The sequence below is a fragment of the Enhydra lutris genome, unplaced genomic scaffold, assembly GCF_002288905.1.
Source record: "Enhydra lutris kenyoni isolate GAN:26980312 unplaced genomic scaffold, ASM228890v2 scaffoldscaffold51, whole genome shotgun sequence".
Lineage (NCBI taxonomy): Eukaryota > Metazoa > Chordata > Mammalia > Carnivora > Mustelidae > Enhydra > Enhydra lutris.
In genome coordinates this window covers 909871-927415 of record NW_019154135.1, presented here as the reverse complement: position 1 = coordinate 927415, position 17545 = coordinate 909871, and the positions used below count along the sequence as shown (strand labels likewise).

Here is a 17545-nt window from a genome sequence, read left to right as displayed (position 1 = left end):
AGGAGGGAGAAAAAGGGCAGAAGAAGCATGATGAAAAAAACCACACGAAATAAGATGATCGAAATAATTCTAATAATTTCTATCTACATGTATCAATATATGACAAACCTCAAATGGAAAATGCAAAATATAAAAATATATCAAGAGTGTGCTACCATTATGTAAAATTTTAATACACCCCAAATAATACTATATATTTATAGTAAGTATACTATACTTATACTTTATAGTAAATGTACTATATATTTAATGTATATATGTATATATAATATATATATAAACATATATATTTAGTAAATTTATAAACACGGGGTAGGGGTTACTTCTAGGAGTGGGAATACTATGGAATGACTGGAGAGAGGTAGAAGAGGATTTCAGCATTTTTGATGATGTTTCATTTTTTTAAGATAAAAGATTTCAGGCAAAGTTGGCCAAATGTTAATGGCTATTAATTCTAGATCATTTTATTGTCTATCTATCTATCTATCTATCTATATATATATATATATATTCCTCTATATTTCAAAGTACAAAGTACAATAATTTTTAAAAAGGAAAGAGTACTTTAGATTCTGATCACTGGAAGTTGTTAATAAAAATTATATATACACAGTATCTCCTAATCAGTCCCTAAACTTCAGCAGAGAACCTCCAAATTTTATTCTCTCTAATTTTTGCCGCTAAAGCGGATCCTTTGTGATTTTTCTGCATGAGGGTCCAAAATTTAAATGTATGCTAAACATGTTCATTTTTAATGAACATAATTTTTAATTAGTGCCCCATATATATGGGATTTAGGGAGATCCTCCAGGCCAGGCCAATGTTGTCCAATAGAAATATAATGCAAGCCCCAAACGTGAACCACATACATAATTTAAAATATTCTAGTATCCATATTTAAAAAAATAAAAAAGAACAGGTGAAATTAATTTTGATAACATATTATATCCAAATTTAACAAACTAATATATCCAAAACATCTTTTCAACATGGTATCAAGATAAAGATATTAATGAGATATTTGCAAATGTCTGGATTTACATCTATAGCATATATCAGTTTGGACTTCCTTCCTTCCTTTCTTCCTTCCTTTCTTCCTCCCCTCTCCCTTTCTTCATTCCAAAGATTGTATCTCTTTATTTGACAGAGAGCTAGAGAGAGCAACATTTCAAAGGCTCGATAGCCACATGTGGCTCATGGGTTTCATTGTGGACTTTGCAACTCTAAGTAATAAAAGTACAGTAGTCCCCTTTTATTTGGAGTTTTGCTTTCTGCAGTTTCTGTTACCTATGGCCAACTGTGGTCTAGAAGCAGATGACCTTCCTTCTGACATGTCATCACAAGGTCAGCAGTGGTCCAATCGCACGTCACAATGCCTACGTCATTCACCTCACTTCATTTCATCACACGGTATTTGAACATCTCACGTCAGCACAAGAAGGATGCATTACAGTACAATAAGATATTCTGAGAGAAAGACCACACTCACGCATTTGTATTACAGTATACTGTTATAACTGTTCTGTTTTTTATTACTACTGTTAACCCCTTACTGTGCCTAATTTATAAATTAAACTTTACCATAGCTAGGTATATATAGGAAATAACACTGGACATAAACAGTGTTTGGTACCACGAGCAAGCAGCAGACTCCCTGCCCATTCTGTTAAACCCTTTGCTCAACAGTTACCTTCTGCTGATCAAGCCTCCCTTGGCCATTTAGCTTCTACATTTACCAAGCGCCTCCAATCTTATTGTCCACCAGGCATGAGGGTTTTCAGTCGGGTAATCCCCCTCCCCCATCTGCTGGGCTCAGAAATGGTGCCGAGCACAACCCTCCTTTTTGCCCATCTCCTGTCCAGGGGCAGAAAAATGAGATCTAATACTTGCCCTGACCCACGATGTCTTCAGAATGAGCCTAAACGCAAGAGAGCAGCAAACTTGCCGAAGAAAGGGACAGGCTGATAGCATTCAGCTTGGCACGCTCTAGCCATTTCCCATCCTTTTGTCTATAGCTGCTGTTCAAATATTTGACAAACTTCTATTTCTAGCCTCTCCATAAAAGTCTCCCTAGTTGGGCAAGTCGTGCACCTTTCATGGTTTCCTAATAAACTGGAGGGGAGCACCAGTACGGAATCAAAGGAAATAAAACTCTAGTTGCTGTTGCTGCTAGGGCTGCCTTTTGAATGTGGCTTATACAATATTTCATCTGTGCTGACACCTTTCACTCTCAATTATTTGGCTGCTGTCAAAACAAATCAATCAAATTATAGCACTGTGTCTTCATGTTACCGTTCTATTGTAAGTTAGCAACATTAGCTTTGAAATATATCGAAGTATAAATTTTATCTCTATTATTTATTTAAAGCAACTTTCTCCCATGTGAGTTATTTTCCAAACACAGCAAACTCAAATTATCTTATGTCAAGTGTTGAATATATATATGTTCTGCTAAGAATTTCTAAAATAATGGCACACAGGGGAACAGAGATACGTAAGAATGTTTTAATGGACCTGCATATTTGTGCTAATCCTAATCTGGTGGCAAATGGCAAATGGACTAAGTTTTTGGGGGGGTTTTTGAAAGTTCTGGCTAGAAAGTTGGTGAACCTGGTTGATTAATATAACTGGGGTAATGATGACACTAATATCAAAGGAAAGGTTAACGTGAAACCAAAGGATGTTCAGAGACTAATTTTGCTAGCAACAAGACGTCATTTCTCAAGAGAAATAATTTCCAAAAATTAAAATTACATTATCTGAACTACAGTTTTTCCCAGGCCCAGAAATCCTCTTCTACCCAAACCCCAGTACCCTCGAGCTAAGCCCAACATGACCCAAAGAGCTTTAAAAAGAAGAATGGCAGGGGAGAAAAGACTCAAACATTTTCATTTTGAGATTTTTAAGATGACAACGATGTTTTTAAATAATAGATTCAAATCAGTGGAGTTACTTTTCAGCAAAAGAGCAACACTGTTGAAGCTTTTATGTACATGCTCTCAAAATAGCTTCTTTTATAAATGGAAACTTGGCGGGTTTTCAGAAGATAAAGAGCAGACTGACAGACACAGTTTGTTGGCTCCTTCTTGTGGCACTCTGGCTATTAAACGGGTAAGCAACAACCAAAGCTGCAACGTGAATGTGTAGATTATGTCCAAAGGAAGAATCCAAACACGAAGACCCACAGGAGCCCCACATTCCGCTGGTACGGAGCAATCCTAACGCACTGGGACCTCTCTCCTGGGTCTGTGCTGTGTCTGCATCTCCCTCTTCTGATGGCCTGGACTGTGTTCTTTCACTAACCTCTTCCTCCCCAGAAAGTTCTTCCCTCCCTGGCTTCTATCACATCCGTTGATGGTTTCTACATCAGGGTCTCCAGCATCAGCCCCATTCTGAATTTTAGATCCATGTATTTCCAACCAGCTCCTGGTGTATCCACTTAAAACAACCACAGGAAATGAACTTACAGGTCCAGCTGAACTACCCGTCTCCTTCTCTGGCCTCCTACCCCTCTATATTTAATCCATCACCAAGTCTTCCCAAATGAACCTCATTAATGTCTCCTAACTCAGTCTTCTGCTCTTCATCACTGTCACCGTGTCCCTTTCTCAGGATTACCACAGTAGTCTCTTTCCTAACTAGACTCTGAGTGCCTACCACAGTGCCTGGCAAAGAGTAGATGCTTAGTGAATATTTGTGAAATCAATCAATCAATCAATCAGTCTTTGTGCACGGCTCAGGACAGGAAACGAGGACTAAGCTTTGCCCTGGAGGGGCTGAGAAATAATAGCTGTGACCTCTCACTGGAAAGCTACCCTGTAAGAATCACACACGTAAGAAAAGACAGGACTTGCTTGGTGAACTTTGCCTCTTCATTCTCTGAAAAGTGGGCAGAGGAGAAGGGAGGACCAGCTCCCACCTCCTTATTTTCAGTACCTCCCCCCTCTCTGCCTGACCCTTCCTCACTTCCCTCAGATACAGAAGACATTTTTATTTTGGTTCCAGAGGAAATTTGAACACCCCATCCCGGTTCCCTCTCACCCTTGGTAACGGAGTGAGACTGAGAAGCATTTCGAGCACAATCTTTTCCTTTGTTTATGTTCAGCGCCATTCTAGCGGCAGCCATCTTGGAGCAGAGCGCTGATGGCTGCTGCCTTGGAATCTAATCCAGTTTGCACATCCTAGTGTAGACACATCGCTGCATACCATCAAGAGCCCTGATGGATTTACAGCCTTATTATGTACAAACCGGGGATCACATTACTTCCCTGCCTTTTGCTTTGAAAATAAATGCTTTGGCTTTGCTTTGACATTTATGTGGCAGCTGGAAACCATTATCCTTTGACAATGCTTTATTCCATTGACAGTATCTCTTAAATACACAGTATACTAGTCATACTCCTCATTCATGTGCTTCCAGTTTAATCCATACCCCAGTGCCTCAGTAACGCCTGCTTCAAGGATAATGTACTGCAGACCAGGCTCTCCAGGTATTTTAAATAAGAAGTCTGAAGCCTCAGAGATACAGAGGTTTGAAAAACTGTCGAAGTTAAGACACACGCAACAACTTCGATAACTTCTTTATGGTGGATGGGGTATTATTGTACACTGTGTCATGTGCAGCTCTTCTGAATAACACCGCAAATATGAATTTATGCACTAGGTATTTTTATTATTGGACTTTGTGACAGCAAGCCACCTATCAGAGGTTGAGAAATCATTGCATACTAAAAGCCAGAGTCCATTCTTCTTGTTTCTGTAGCACGGGCTACACTGCCCTTTCTGTGAGTGGTATCATGCTCTCGAGGTCCCTGGGGATGCAACTTTCTGTGTGTAGGCATCACTCGAATAGCACGAAAGTAAATCATTAGGAAAAGCAGCATACATGGCCACCTACTGTTTTCTTCTTCAAGAGCGGTACCAGAATGCTCAGCACTCGTTTCTACCCCTCACCCGCTCCCTGACAATATATCCTCCTTTGATCAATAAAATCAGGCACATTTAAAGGCAATTTTACTGGTATTAAAGATTGCTCATACATAATAAATGCACAGAGTTGCTTTGTGGTTGTATTGTTAATTTGAAAATTAATCCACTTTGGGTTGAGGGATGCTTTTTTAAAAAGGTGGTTAGAAGGTCAAGATGGCAGACCTATATAGACGTAAGCTCATCAATGCTAATGATGACGCTTTGGATATGACTTTTAACCTAAATGAGTATAAAGTATAAGAAGGAAAGCAATCATTCATCATTTCTTACTGTCTAGAGTCTCCTGGTAACTCTTCGTCATATGCAGTATTTTTCTTTTCCTCTCTCTGTGGGGTATGTGTGTGTTTGGGTTTCTTTCGAACAACCGGGATCAAATTGTGCACATGTGAAATCTTTACTACTTTAGAGTTCATTTGTACATCTGAGAAGCAGAGCCATTAACACTTTAATGGGAGAACCTGAGTGTCTCATCTCCATGAAGCTTTCCCCAGCTTTCATTTCATTAACAGTTTTGTACTCCCATGTTCTTTTCTATGTTTTAACATAAGTTGGTATTTTGTTGATATTTTATAAACACCACGCCACCTACTTCCCTTTTTTTTTTAAATTGAGGTACATTTTATATACAGTAAAATTAACCCTTTCCAGCACTCTGTTTTAAAAGTTTGACACATAGAGTCATGTAACAACCACCAGGATCAAGACAAGAGCACCATCGCATCAGCCCCCCAAATTCCCCTGCACTGCTTTATAATCAACTCCGACTCCAAGCCTCGCCCCTGGTCACCACTGATCTCCTTCTGTCGCTGTAATTTTGCCTTTTCCTGAATGTTGCATAAGTGGATTCATGCTTTTACATGTGTTCATGTGCTATTTTTAAAAGCCCCTAATTTTTCCATCTATTTGTAATCTATTTTTATATTTATCATTTGAATGTCACACTTTAAGAAGTTGTTCTTGTGTTGCGTTCAAAGGAACCACATGGATAGCCCATGTTACCTCATGGACTAATGGAACTGTAGAATCTCAGTGTTGGAAGAATCTTCCAGGGGACTCAAGTCAAATGTTCATGCAGTGTATCTTCCATTGAGCAATGCAGCACCTTGTAATACAGTTTCTAACTATGAGCTGGAGAAACGGCCCTCCCTTTAGGAGCATCCTCATTTCTAATGGCAGCAGGCTTGCAAAGGACCTGACTGGAAGTGATACAGGCCACTTCCAAGCCAAAGCTTTGAAGGCCATTGCTGTTCTGCCATTCTTTCTTCCCTCTGTGATGAGAAAGACCTATCTCAGGAAGAGGCTGCTTCTTTAGCCTGATCCTAGATTGAACATGGACAGCAAGGCCACTGCTGACTGCAGCTAAAATGTATTATTAAATAAAGACATAAACCTTGGTTGTACCTCACTGAGATTTTGTGCTTGTCTGTTACTATAGCGTGACCTCGTGAAAGCTCAAAGAGAACCAGTGTCCTGCCCATCAGGTGGTTCCATGTTTCTTCATTGGCAATCTGTGTGATTAACTCTTCTTAGCACCTCCAACTTCAACCCGGTACACCTCTTCATCCAGATATTGTATGGCTTTGTTGCTCACGTCCTTTGGGTCTCTGTCTCTGTCCCCATCCCTGCCACCCTTCATCCTGTCCATCTTCTTTATCCCCTGCACGAGCACAGAGGTGCCTTCCGAGACTCTCTTCACTTTGTTTACTGTTATACCCTAAGCTGAGATCATAACCTAATATGCTATGGAAGCTCAGTGTTGAGTAAATAAATAAAATCAGTGAAAAGCAAAAACAAAAATAAATAAGGCTTTCTTGTAAAGCTGGTATGTTTCTATTTACTGTCAGATAATTAAAAGTATGGAATGTGATGTGGCTCCTCTTTGACTTGTCCCATTGTTCCAAATCTCCATCTAGGTTTCTTCCTTTTCTAATAAACAGTGTCTGGACTTTTTTTGTTTCTTATATGAAACCTGCTCTGAGTCCTTGGAATTACACAGGCATAACATATAAATGCAAAATTATATAAAAAATAAATCGAAAATATCATTGTATAATTACACGTCTTTAAGTGTGTTCATCTCTAATGCATTAGCCCTACAATGCCCACTCCTCATGCATATACAAGGTGTACGCAGCCCTCCTTCCTGCCCCTCTGGTCTGATTTCTTGCCACCTCAGACTCTTAACCTTCACTTGAACAACGAACAAAACTGTTCAGAGGACTCTAGACTCCATGTTCCTCATGTCTTCTCTGCACTGAATGTCTCTTTACTCCTTTTCACTTAACTCACTCCTACTTTAAAATCCATCCATCCATCCATCAATCCTTGAGCACTTATGAGCCAAGCACTGTTTGAGTTCTTGGGCCATATCACCAAACCGAACACAGATGCCTACTATATGGCTTACATTCTGAGGGCAGGACCAGAAAAACACTACATCTTACAAACACATTGGACGCAGATATCGTCCCTTAGACCATCAGTGCCAAGCATCACGATACTGCTACCACTGCCCAGTGTGGCTGTAGGAAGCATGACCCAAAGTGCTTATAGAAAAAGAACCAAAAATGTCTCAACTTTCTGAGATTTTAAGGCTCTGTAGAAGGTAGTAAGTATTATGGACAAAGGAAATAAAGGAAAGCAGGTAGGGGGGAACAATAGTATTGAGGGGCTGTGGGGAGAAAGTAGACTGATGCTTTCTGGGGAAAGAGTCCTTCAGGCAGAGGAAATGTTCTGTGCAAAGGCCCTTGGGTATGTGTGTGTTTAGAGAACACCAAGGAGGTCAGAGTGCCTGCACCCCGAGGCTGTTTGAGTTGAAAGAACCGTGAGAGTGAAAAAGCAAAAATAAATTAGACTGAAGATGTATGCCTCAGAAAAAACTGTGGCACCTGGAACTGACTGAAAGCAAAAAGATCGGAAGCATTCTCGGTTTCTGAGAGAACCACATTCCCAAGGAAGCTACAAATCTTTAACTATTGGAAATTTCAAGCAATCCCTTCAGCCCCCAGAGCTTCCATAAGCCACACATGGACTGAGGAAGTGCTCAAATAAAGGCATATTTCTCAACTTTCTCTTCAGATGTGGTCAAGAAAGATAATGGACAGGGAAGAATCTTCCAGGGGTAGAGATAAGGACAAAGGAGAACCGTGGCCAAGCATGCTTCCTAAGGGATGTCCAATGGGGGAACCTATTCCTACCCCCAGGGGAAGGGATCTTCACCATATCTGCCCTGCTAAGACATCAGACTAGCTATGGATAAACCAATTGTGGCATATTCTTACAATGGAACACTGCTCAGAAATGCAAAGAAAGGAAACTCTGACACACACAATGGCATGGTGGAATCTCAAAAACATGAGACTGAGTGAAAAAAGGCAGAAACTAAAGTATACATACTATAAAAATCCATTTACATGAAGTTCTAGAACAACAGCAACAACAAAAAAACCCAATCCATAGTGATAGAAAGCAGGTCAGGGTTGCTTGCCTGGTTGGAAGGACAGGACTGACCACAAAGCGACACAGGGGAACCTTTTGGGGAGAATGAAATGTCTTTTGTATTGACTGTGGTAGGCGGAGATTGCATGGGTACACACAATTATCAAGACCCATTGAGCTATACTCCCAAGATCCATGCATTTTATTGTATGTAAATGATGCCTCAACTCAAACAACAAATACCAACAAAACAAACAAAAATGAACTGTGATGTGACTCGCACATGAAATTCCTAAAACCAAAAGCATTCCCACATACTTTACCCTGAACAAGCTTTAATTTGGAGAGTGAGAGAAAACCAGGGCTGGTTTCCTGCCAGCACGAAGGGTAGGAAATCCACCCTTGGTCTTGATTTTTCAACTTTCCTTGAACCTAATTGCTTTTCCATGTTCAGGTTACGCAGCTCTCTCTAATGTATTTTTGGTCATTAATTTAAATGTTATGCTTGAATGAACTGGAATGTTCGCACTTTGATATAAATCTCCTACGTAGCACATTTATATTCTCCATTTATGTTGCCCGCAGTGGTTAGTGGGTTATCTCTCAGCCTGTGCAATGAGAACAAGTCACTAACTTGAATCATCTGTCCTAGACGTAGAACCACCTCTGCTGTCCCATTAACCCTTCTGCTGCTTGCCACTTGTTTGGGGGTTCTATTTGACTACATTTTCTGCCTCAATTGAAAAAAAGCAGAAAACACAACCCATTTGCATGAATTCCATCATGGGGACTTTATTCTGCCACATCAAATAATAATCTAGTTCCCATACTAGGACAAATGCAAATTATATTTTTAACACTGCTATTTGTGTGTCAGAATGGTAAGTAAATGGAAGCCTGACTTTCAACAAAGTTCATAAAGGATGTGACAGAGCTTCCTGAGCCGTTTTCCTTCTTGAAGATTCATGGTCAGCATGAGTCTCCTCTCACTGGTGTGGGTTCGCTGATAGTCTCCTGAAACTGAATCCCTGTGAGCAGAGGACAGACAAAGGACACAGCAATGGAAGGACCCAGAGTGGTGATGGTGGGAGGTGCTTGGCATGGGGCAGGGCTCTCAGAGGAGAGGGAAGAGAATGCAAAACTGTATCTATTTCATGCAAGGACATAGAGTGTTGAGGAGTAGATCATTCCTAGGTCTCATCTGATTTTAGGGCACATCTGGGCTTGAATCCCAGCCAGAACTTCCACAGACTTCCCCAAAATTATTCAGAACCTAGACCCCACCCGTGGCATCTCTGAGTTCAGAGCTGTTCTCCATCTCTGCCCAGGCACATAGGGGGGCCTCCTGATCTGTATGGTAATCTCAGCAGACAGGCCAATACCTAGCCTTCTCTCTCGGTGCCCTTCTACTGATGAGGGAGGCCCTAGTGTTTCTCTTCAGCATGCTGCGCGTGCACCATTTCACATCATCCCGGCTCCCTCTTCCACCCACATTACACCTGACTGGACAGGAATGCATACTTCCACACAGGGCAGTCAATCTCTAGTCTAGCTAATGACCTACAAGATAGCCTAGAATGCAAAATCTCACCCCATTGGGAATTGGAATGTTGGTGAGTTTGAGCTGTTGATAGACATGGAGATGGGGATAAAGATAGAGATGCTAGAGATAGCAATGGAGTGTTCCTAAAAGGTACATGGGTTGGGAAGATGCGTGTACTCCAAGAAGACAGAGTGGAATATGGGTGAACTAAAATTAGGGGCTAGTCAGAAGTCAACCAACACAGCAGAGAAGAGTCACATGGAGATACAGGGAAGAGTGGAGACAGGTTAGAAGCAGGGATACAGGCCTGTCTAGTCAGAGGGAATGAGACAGTCTGCAACTTGGTGGTTCACTGGATTCTTTGATCCCCAAACTCTAATTCCTATTGTCTAATCTGTAATCTCACTGGGTCCTCTGATCCCCAAACCTCATGTCCAGGGCCCCTGAGGCTGGGCCATAAGGTGTTCCTGGGATTCTGCAAGATTTCTATCTCCTAATTCCCAGCCGTTTCCTTACAAGAAAAGCCCTTCTTTGATGGCATAGGTGTGCTCTCTTTCCTGCCTGGAAGGATATGAGGAGAAAGGGGAAACAATCCCCAGGCTATGCAGATGGGTTTCCTGCAGGTCTCTTTTTCAGCAATGCAAGCTTTTGTTGGATAAAATCTCAGAGCAAGGGCTTTAACCGTGCTTTAATTGTGTAAGAGAACGCCTCTTGGTCTTGGAGACTTGAATGTCCTAACAAGAGCAATGAGTTAATTCCCAAATAAGTTATTCCTTTCAGTCCTTCTCCTCATTAGAGGCCAGGTTTGGTGAGTTAGAGCTGGAAAGTTAACAAGGGCACTCCTCACAAGCACATGGCTCCCATCACCCTAGGATGCTCAGAATATGGGCAGACTGCTGGAGATAGCAGGGGAGTTGCCAAACGGATTTTGGAAAAGGCCCCTAGACCAGGCTTCCTTAAACTCTCATGTAAGTAGGAATCTCCTGGGACTCTTTTAAAATGCAGATTCTGTTCCATGAGCCTGCATTTCTAATAAGCTCCCGTGAGGGCTGATACAGGCTGGCAGGGAATACGCTTAGAGGAGGAGACAGTGATAGGACCCCTGCTGCCTGAGCAGAGAAAAGCTGCTCAGTGTAACATGATGTCATTAGTGCTCATTAAAATACATGCATGAATCATGGCCTCTGAGGGTCTGAGAGCAATTCCGTGTCACTTGACAGTGAACGTAAATGAACCGGCTCCCAATCCCTTTAGTAAAGAAGATACTTGAAAACTTATCCCTGAATGCCAAACCACAATGAAACTGATGTCAGCACTTTTCTTTCGTAGCAAATGTGTAGCTTTTGAGCTAGAAGCATGGACAGGCTGAAGGGCTGGGCAGGAAGGCTGGAGGAGAGTCAGAGATAATTCCAGATGGCAGGCTTCTTTCATGAATAAACCTTAACGTTTCACAATGAGGAAAGGGGGAACCATCCAGGGCCAAGTGCACAGGTTGGAAACAGGTTCTATTTCAGAGCAGGGGTTTAACACTTAAGTCCCTCCCCATCACATTGACAGATCACAGCTCTTTTATAAAACCACCCAAGACGGTGTGGTGTTAATTAGTGTTGGGGAGACTTACCGGTGGTTTCAAGACTCGTAAAAGCCTTGGAGGCTACTGTGCTCCTTGTCTAAGGTGGGCCATGGGGAGGGGTGGAGCATTCTACCCTGTCAATGACACAAATGTGTGTAAGGACTTCCTCTGGGGTATCATAGCCCGTGAGCCAGGTTGCCATCCTCAAAAGAGCCTGAGACTGGATTATGTCAGGATTGGCTCAGTCTCAAAGTCAACCAGGACTCTGGCAGATGGACTGCCAGCCAGCCAGCTACCATCCCTGGAGTCCCACTACCTTCTGTGATATAACCTGGAAAACCACACAAACCATAGACACTGCCTATGGATTGCCAACGACTACAGTAGGTTTCCTAAAGGGGGTGAGATCACCCTTGGGTTAGATGCTGGCTGACAAGGTAGCCAACTGCCATTGCCCTTCTGGCCGTGAACACCCATCTTGGGCACTGTGGAGATTCAAGACATTTACCTGATTCTCATTCTTATTGCCCCTGGACTTCTGGCAGGGTGACCAACTCCTTCTTATTTGCCCAGGACTATCCTGATTCCAACAGTGAAAGTCGCATGTCCCCAGAAAAGCCCCAGTCACCAGCAAACCAGGACAGTTGGTTACTTCTCAAACTAGTGAGGTCTGGGTGGTCCAGAAATCATGTGGGAAGATATGAAAGGAAGAGGAAGGCCCAACAGAACTGCATGGGAATTTACGTGGATCCTAACAGTGACTTAGGAACGGGGATTCATTCACAAGGTTATTAAAGAACAAAGTGTTGGAAGAGAGGCTTGAGTGTTAAGACTGATGAGGAAGGTTTCCTTATAATAGGCTGACTTGCAACCAGGAGGTGTTTTATTTTAATGACCTTACCACCTGCCTTCCAACGTCACTGAGATGACAAAGGGTCTTGTGTTTGTGCAGTAGACAAGAGCTTGACCATCAACTCCAATCAACACACTTCTGAAGATGAGACCATTAAGAAAATCATGTAAGAAGCACCAAGCAGTAAAGAGAGTCAGAACTCTTATTGAACCGACTCACTCAAGACACAAATCTTAGGATTTCTTTTCTGAAACCAAAAGTGCCCCAAAGAACCAAATTCCAAACTATAAGCACTCCAAAATTTGATATTTAAAGAAAAGAGAAAATCTTGATGGAAGTCCACATTCCACATTAGTCCACAGTCACTAACTTTGAGCCTTTAAAATAACCAGGTAATAAAATCCTAAGAACACCAAACCATAATAAAGATACAATAAGCTTGATTTTTTTGGACTCTGACTTTGGCATCTATTTTAACCAAGCAAGATTAATTCATGACCTAGGAGCTCTGTGAGCTTATGTTTATTTATAATATTCAATATTCCCATAAGCACAGATGTTGCAAATGGAAGGTTGCATTTTGATAATGCCCATTTCTTCATTAAGATTTCATCATCCACCTGCATTAGAAAGCCTCTCCCTACACTTTGTTACTTCTGCTTTCACCTTGTTTATTCCTGCCTTATTTGCTTAATCTCGGGATCCTGGCTCCCAGGCACTCTCAAATTTTAAACAAGTAGAGTTTGTGCATTAGCGTGTCCTGCGCATGCATGATTTATGAATGGCGGGCTTCTTGGCACAATTTAATGGTATGAGAGAGACTTCGTTTTAAACATTAAAGGGAAAGTCAAGAAGTGGCAACAATAGGAGGGATATTAGAACATACGGTGTGTAAAAAAGTTTGGGTTGAGAATTAACTAGTTCTTCTGTGGTTTGTTTCTTAGTCTTTGGGCTGATGACATTTGACCAACTACAAAAAGTGCTTTAAGTTCTTAACTCTGATAACTTAACCCATTGAACTCACTCTGAAAAAAATTTAAAAAGCAAGCAAGCAGAAAAATTTTTTTCTAATTGCTAACATCAATGGGGAAAACAAACATCTTTGAGCAGCCTCAAATGAATTCATTTTCTCTTTGTTAGGCATCCTAATCCTATCATATTCAGGCCATTTTTCACCATAAAATTCTTCCTCCGACAGAATCTTTTGTAAATCAATCTATCAATCAGTGTTAGCAAATCTTTCCTAGAAAAGTGAAACCCTTTGTAAAACCAAAAGAAATATCCTTCCAGAGTTAAATGAGTCCAGCTCTTATTAAATGCCCACATAATATAAAGGCCCAATCTACAAGTCTGTTTTTCTCATTATAAAGTATGATCCCAAATAATACATTTCTGTTTAATAATTAAAACTAAAAATACTTAGCAAGAGAACAATAATTAAGAATTCCAAATGCTACCTTGTATTGGAGATGTTCCAATCACTTCTCACACAAACAAATCACGTATAACTTTTCTTTGTAGATGGCTATACTGAAGAAGTCACAAAATCATAATCTGGGTCCTCAAATAACAACAGAATAATTTTACATCTAAGTTTCTGATGATTTGCAGGACTGACAAAGCCCAGGGCTTGAGCAAGCCAGGGGTTCACACACAACTTGAAACTTTGCTTCCTACTCAAACCTTCCATCTCCCTTGATAATGGGGGCAGCTCTGAACCACATTCACCAGCCGAGGGCATGTGAGCACTGCAGCGTACAACAGGCAGCGGATGGAGCCCTACATGGTGCAAGGAGACAATGGGTTACCTTGTAGATTTTGCAATGGTAGAGTCATTATGCCTCCGGCTGCAGCGGCTGCTACCAGCCCTTGGATGTTGGTGAGATTCGCGGTAGGCAACGTGAGGACCAGTCCTTGTTGTCCTCCTAGCTGTCCAGCCATGTTGAAGGGGATGAGGATGGGCTGGTTGAGGGCCGGCGTGCCTCCCGGCATCACGCCAGTGACAGCCGAGGCTAACTGTTGTGCTGTCAGAAGTGGCTGCAAGGAAACAGATAATCCTAGCTCACTTTCCAGTAGAACCAAGACGTGGCCTTTCAGAGCATTTTCTTCTCAGGGTTTAGTTCTAGCAGGGTCCAAAATTTCCTGAACAAGGAGTAAACACACACGCTCTGTTCCAGAACGAACCAGTAGGAAAAAAAAAAAAATTGAAATCACATTTCATTTATTTCCTTGGCAAACTTCATTTGGTTTGGATTTCTTTTGAGGAACTCGAATACCTTTAAAAGTAATACCTTACACTTATAGATTATTCTTCTAATAAATTTCCATTTGATCTTAACCTTACATATTTGAAATTCTTTGCTAATTTGTTCTTTCTTATTCCAGAAAGAACTCATTGGCATCAGAGGGTTTTGTTTTGTTTTGTTTTGGCTCAAAAGTAGCAATAAAATACTATTTTTTATTTATTAAGTTAGCAAAAAGGATGTAAAATAGTTACAACATGCTGGTAGGTCTCTAGTGTCACCATCATGTGGATTTAGGACGTACACACAATTGTAAGCCTTTTGGAAAGCAATTTGGAAATCTATATCAAGAGCTGCAAAATATTCAGTCCCTCTTGACTCAGAATATACTCTTGGGAAGTAGCCCGAAGATACCATTCAAAAAGACAAAAAACAAATGCATAAAAACATGCATTACATTTAAAAATATTTAAATGTCGAAAAATACTTTGTTACAGTACTAAACCTGACAAGATATTACACGGTCTTTAAAGTGGATCATTATGACCGCCTCTTTAGAAAACCAGAAAATGTTTATAATACGAGAATACACAAAATAAACTGGATAATCATTCAACAGTGACAATGAAATCATTAAAATGGTAAAATTGTGTCTGTATACTAACAGTTCTGAGAAAAGCATAGGAAAACAAAAGTGTTGGCATTTGATGTGGATAAGTTGGAAAAGCTTTTGAATATGGCTTTTGCTATTACTCTAACATCCTTTGCTCAGTTCATACGAGATCAGAAACACGGGTTTGTGTCCACCCTTCATCCAATAGCCATTGCTCAAAGTGGAAAGGCGGCGCCGCCGGTGTGCGCTGTGGGCACCAGGCGTATTTGAGCCCGGATGTGGGCTCTTCACCGGGATGACCTAGGCAGTATTCCTGTGCTGAGTGGGCCATGTGACCGGAAGGGTCATTGGTTTTACAGTCCTTTATCCAGGACCTTCACTGCTCTCTTTTGGGAACCACGTGACAGATAATGCCACGTCCATTTTTCTTCTGGAGGAACCAAGACAAAACTCTTATGGAGGGGTGGCAACTTTTTTTTGTTTTTGATGCAGCATGATTCTATAAAGTAACAAGTAATTAAATATAGGCATAATACAAAGCCCAATGAATTATAGGCAGGCACTACTCTAATATTGCCATGTATGTATTAATGCAGTTGTCCTACTGGTGAGATACAGAGGGATTAGTAATTTGCCCAGAACCCCATATCTGGTGGGCGTGGGAGGGTGGGGTCATGCCAAGGCAGGCTCCTCCAGAACCCATGGCTCACGCCTTTCTGGCCATGCCCTGTCATGCATGGAAGTGATTCAGAGAAAGTAGTGCTGCTCTATATGCAGAAGGAGGGGAGGAGGGCTGAACCCGACCTCTGGCCACTGCCTACAGCCTCCCCTCATGGCTCCTTCTGGTGAGGCCTCTGCAGAAGCCCTGGGACACCAGATGCAGCCTGGTTTTAGACCACTCCAGTCTCCAAGGGCCTAGCCCCTGTTCGTTAGAGTCTACTAAATTCACAAAAAGTAACTGCCTTTCTTTAGAAAAATAAATAAATAAATAAATAAAGCTGCCCTAAAGCACAAAACCAACATATTTTCCAAGAGTAAACACAAAAGTGATAAACCAGCCCTCAGATCACTGATTTCCTATCACTGCCCACAGCAATATCATGATAAGAACGGGGGCCAATGGCTGGTTCTCAGACCACGCAGGTCAGAGATTTGGGGGGTTGGTATGTAGTATTTTCTTAAATTCAATTCTTGGGGTGGAAGCAGAGCATGCATTCTCCAGCTTGTCAAGGTGCCAACCATGTCTCACTGTCTGGGTCTGTCACACACTTACCTGACCTGGAGGCATGACTTTGTCACCCCTGGTATGTTCACACACATGCATGCACATACACACAATGTCACAAGCGTGGGATTTTTAGAAAAGGCATAGCCAGGAGATTCCGGCTTCGGGGGGTCCCTATAGAACCTTCTCTGGGCTTCCATAGACGAGCACACCCCTCCCCAGCCTTTCTGTCCTTGAGCACCAAAGCATCCATGCTCTGAGATGGATCTTAGGACCTGAGACCACAGGGAGACTTGGTGGCTACTGGAACAAAAGGGAGGACCAACCCAAGCCCTACATGCGGGTTTCCAAATCTTGAATTGGTGAGCCCTCAAAGGGCTGAAGGTGATTAATTTGCAGGAATAACAATGACTGCAAAGGGGAGAGACGGGCTCCCATAGCTGCCTCTTCTCCCATAAAAGCAGGTGAACTCTGAAAGCTTCCCACTAAATGCCAGAGCTAAAACAACAACGGCCAAGAGCCCAGCTCTCATAATTGTGTTCTACACCTCCGTATAACCATACCAGGCTGCAAAAAACAAATATTGGACTTTAAAAAATAATGAATGTATTTCTTTATTAATGCAAGAGCTGTATGTGATGTACAATATTGCCAAACCCAATAAGCTGAACTTGCATTAAAATTGCATTAACTTTTTTATATTAAATCACATCCTGTATTTCAAAAATGGTTCCAGCAAGGTTGAAATAACTTAATTTTCTTCACACCCCAGTCATTAAAGTTTTACTTTCTCGAAAACTGCATGGTAACCAACAGCACATTGGTAAGTAGGTTATAAGAAGATGAAAAAAAAAGTTTCCAAATGATTAAAACCAATATTGCCTTTAAAAAGAGAGGAGTTCTGCAAACACTTTTTTTTTCCCTTGATGGCATTTAATAAATAATGCAGCCATACAGTTTCCCACACAAAAATTTATCACCATGTTTGCTCTGTTGGAGTTGATTGGATTTAACTCATTACTATTTATTCGGTTATTTATATGGTTAAACCATCCTAAATGCAGCCTA

The 17545-nt window shown here is 41.5% G+C and overlaps 1 protein-coding gene across 1 annotated transcript in view; it reads right to left on the bottom strand.

Moving 5' to 3' along the window:
* LOC111157058 (POU class 6 homeobox 2) overlaps window positions 1-17545 on the bottom strand; it is a 364879-nt gene that overhangs the window by 222199 nt on the left and 125135 nt on the right. Inside the window, exon 3 of the mRNA XM_022518270.1 lies at window positions 14205-14433. Within this exon, the coding sequence (XP_022373978.1) occupies window positions 14205-14433 (229 nt within the window). The remainder of the gene's footprint in view (window positions 1-14204; window positions 14434-17545) is intronic.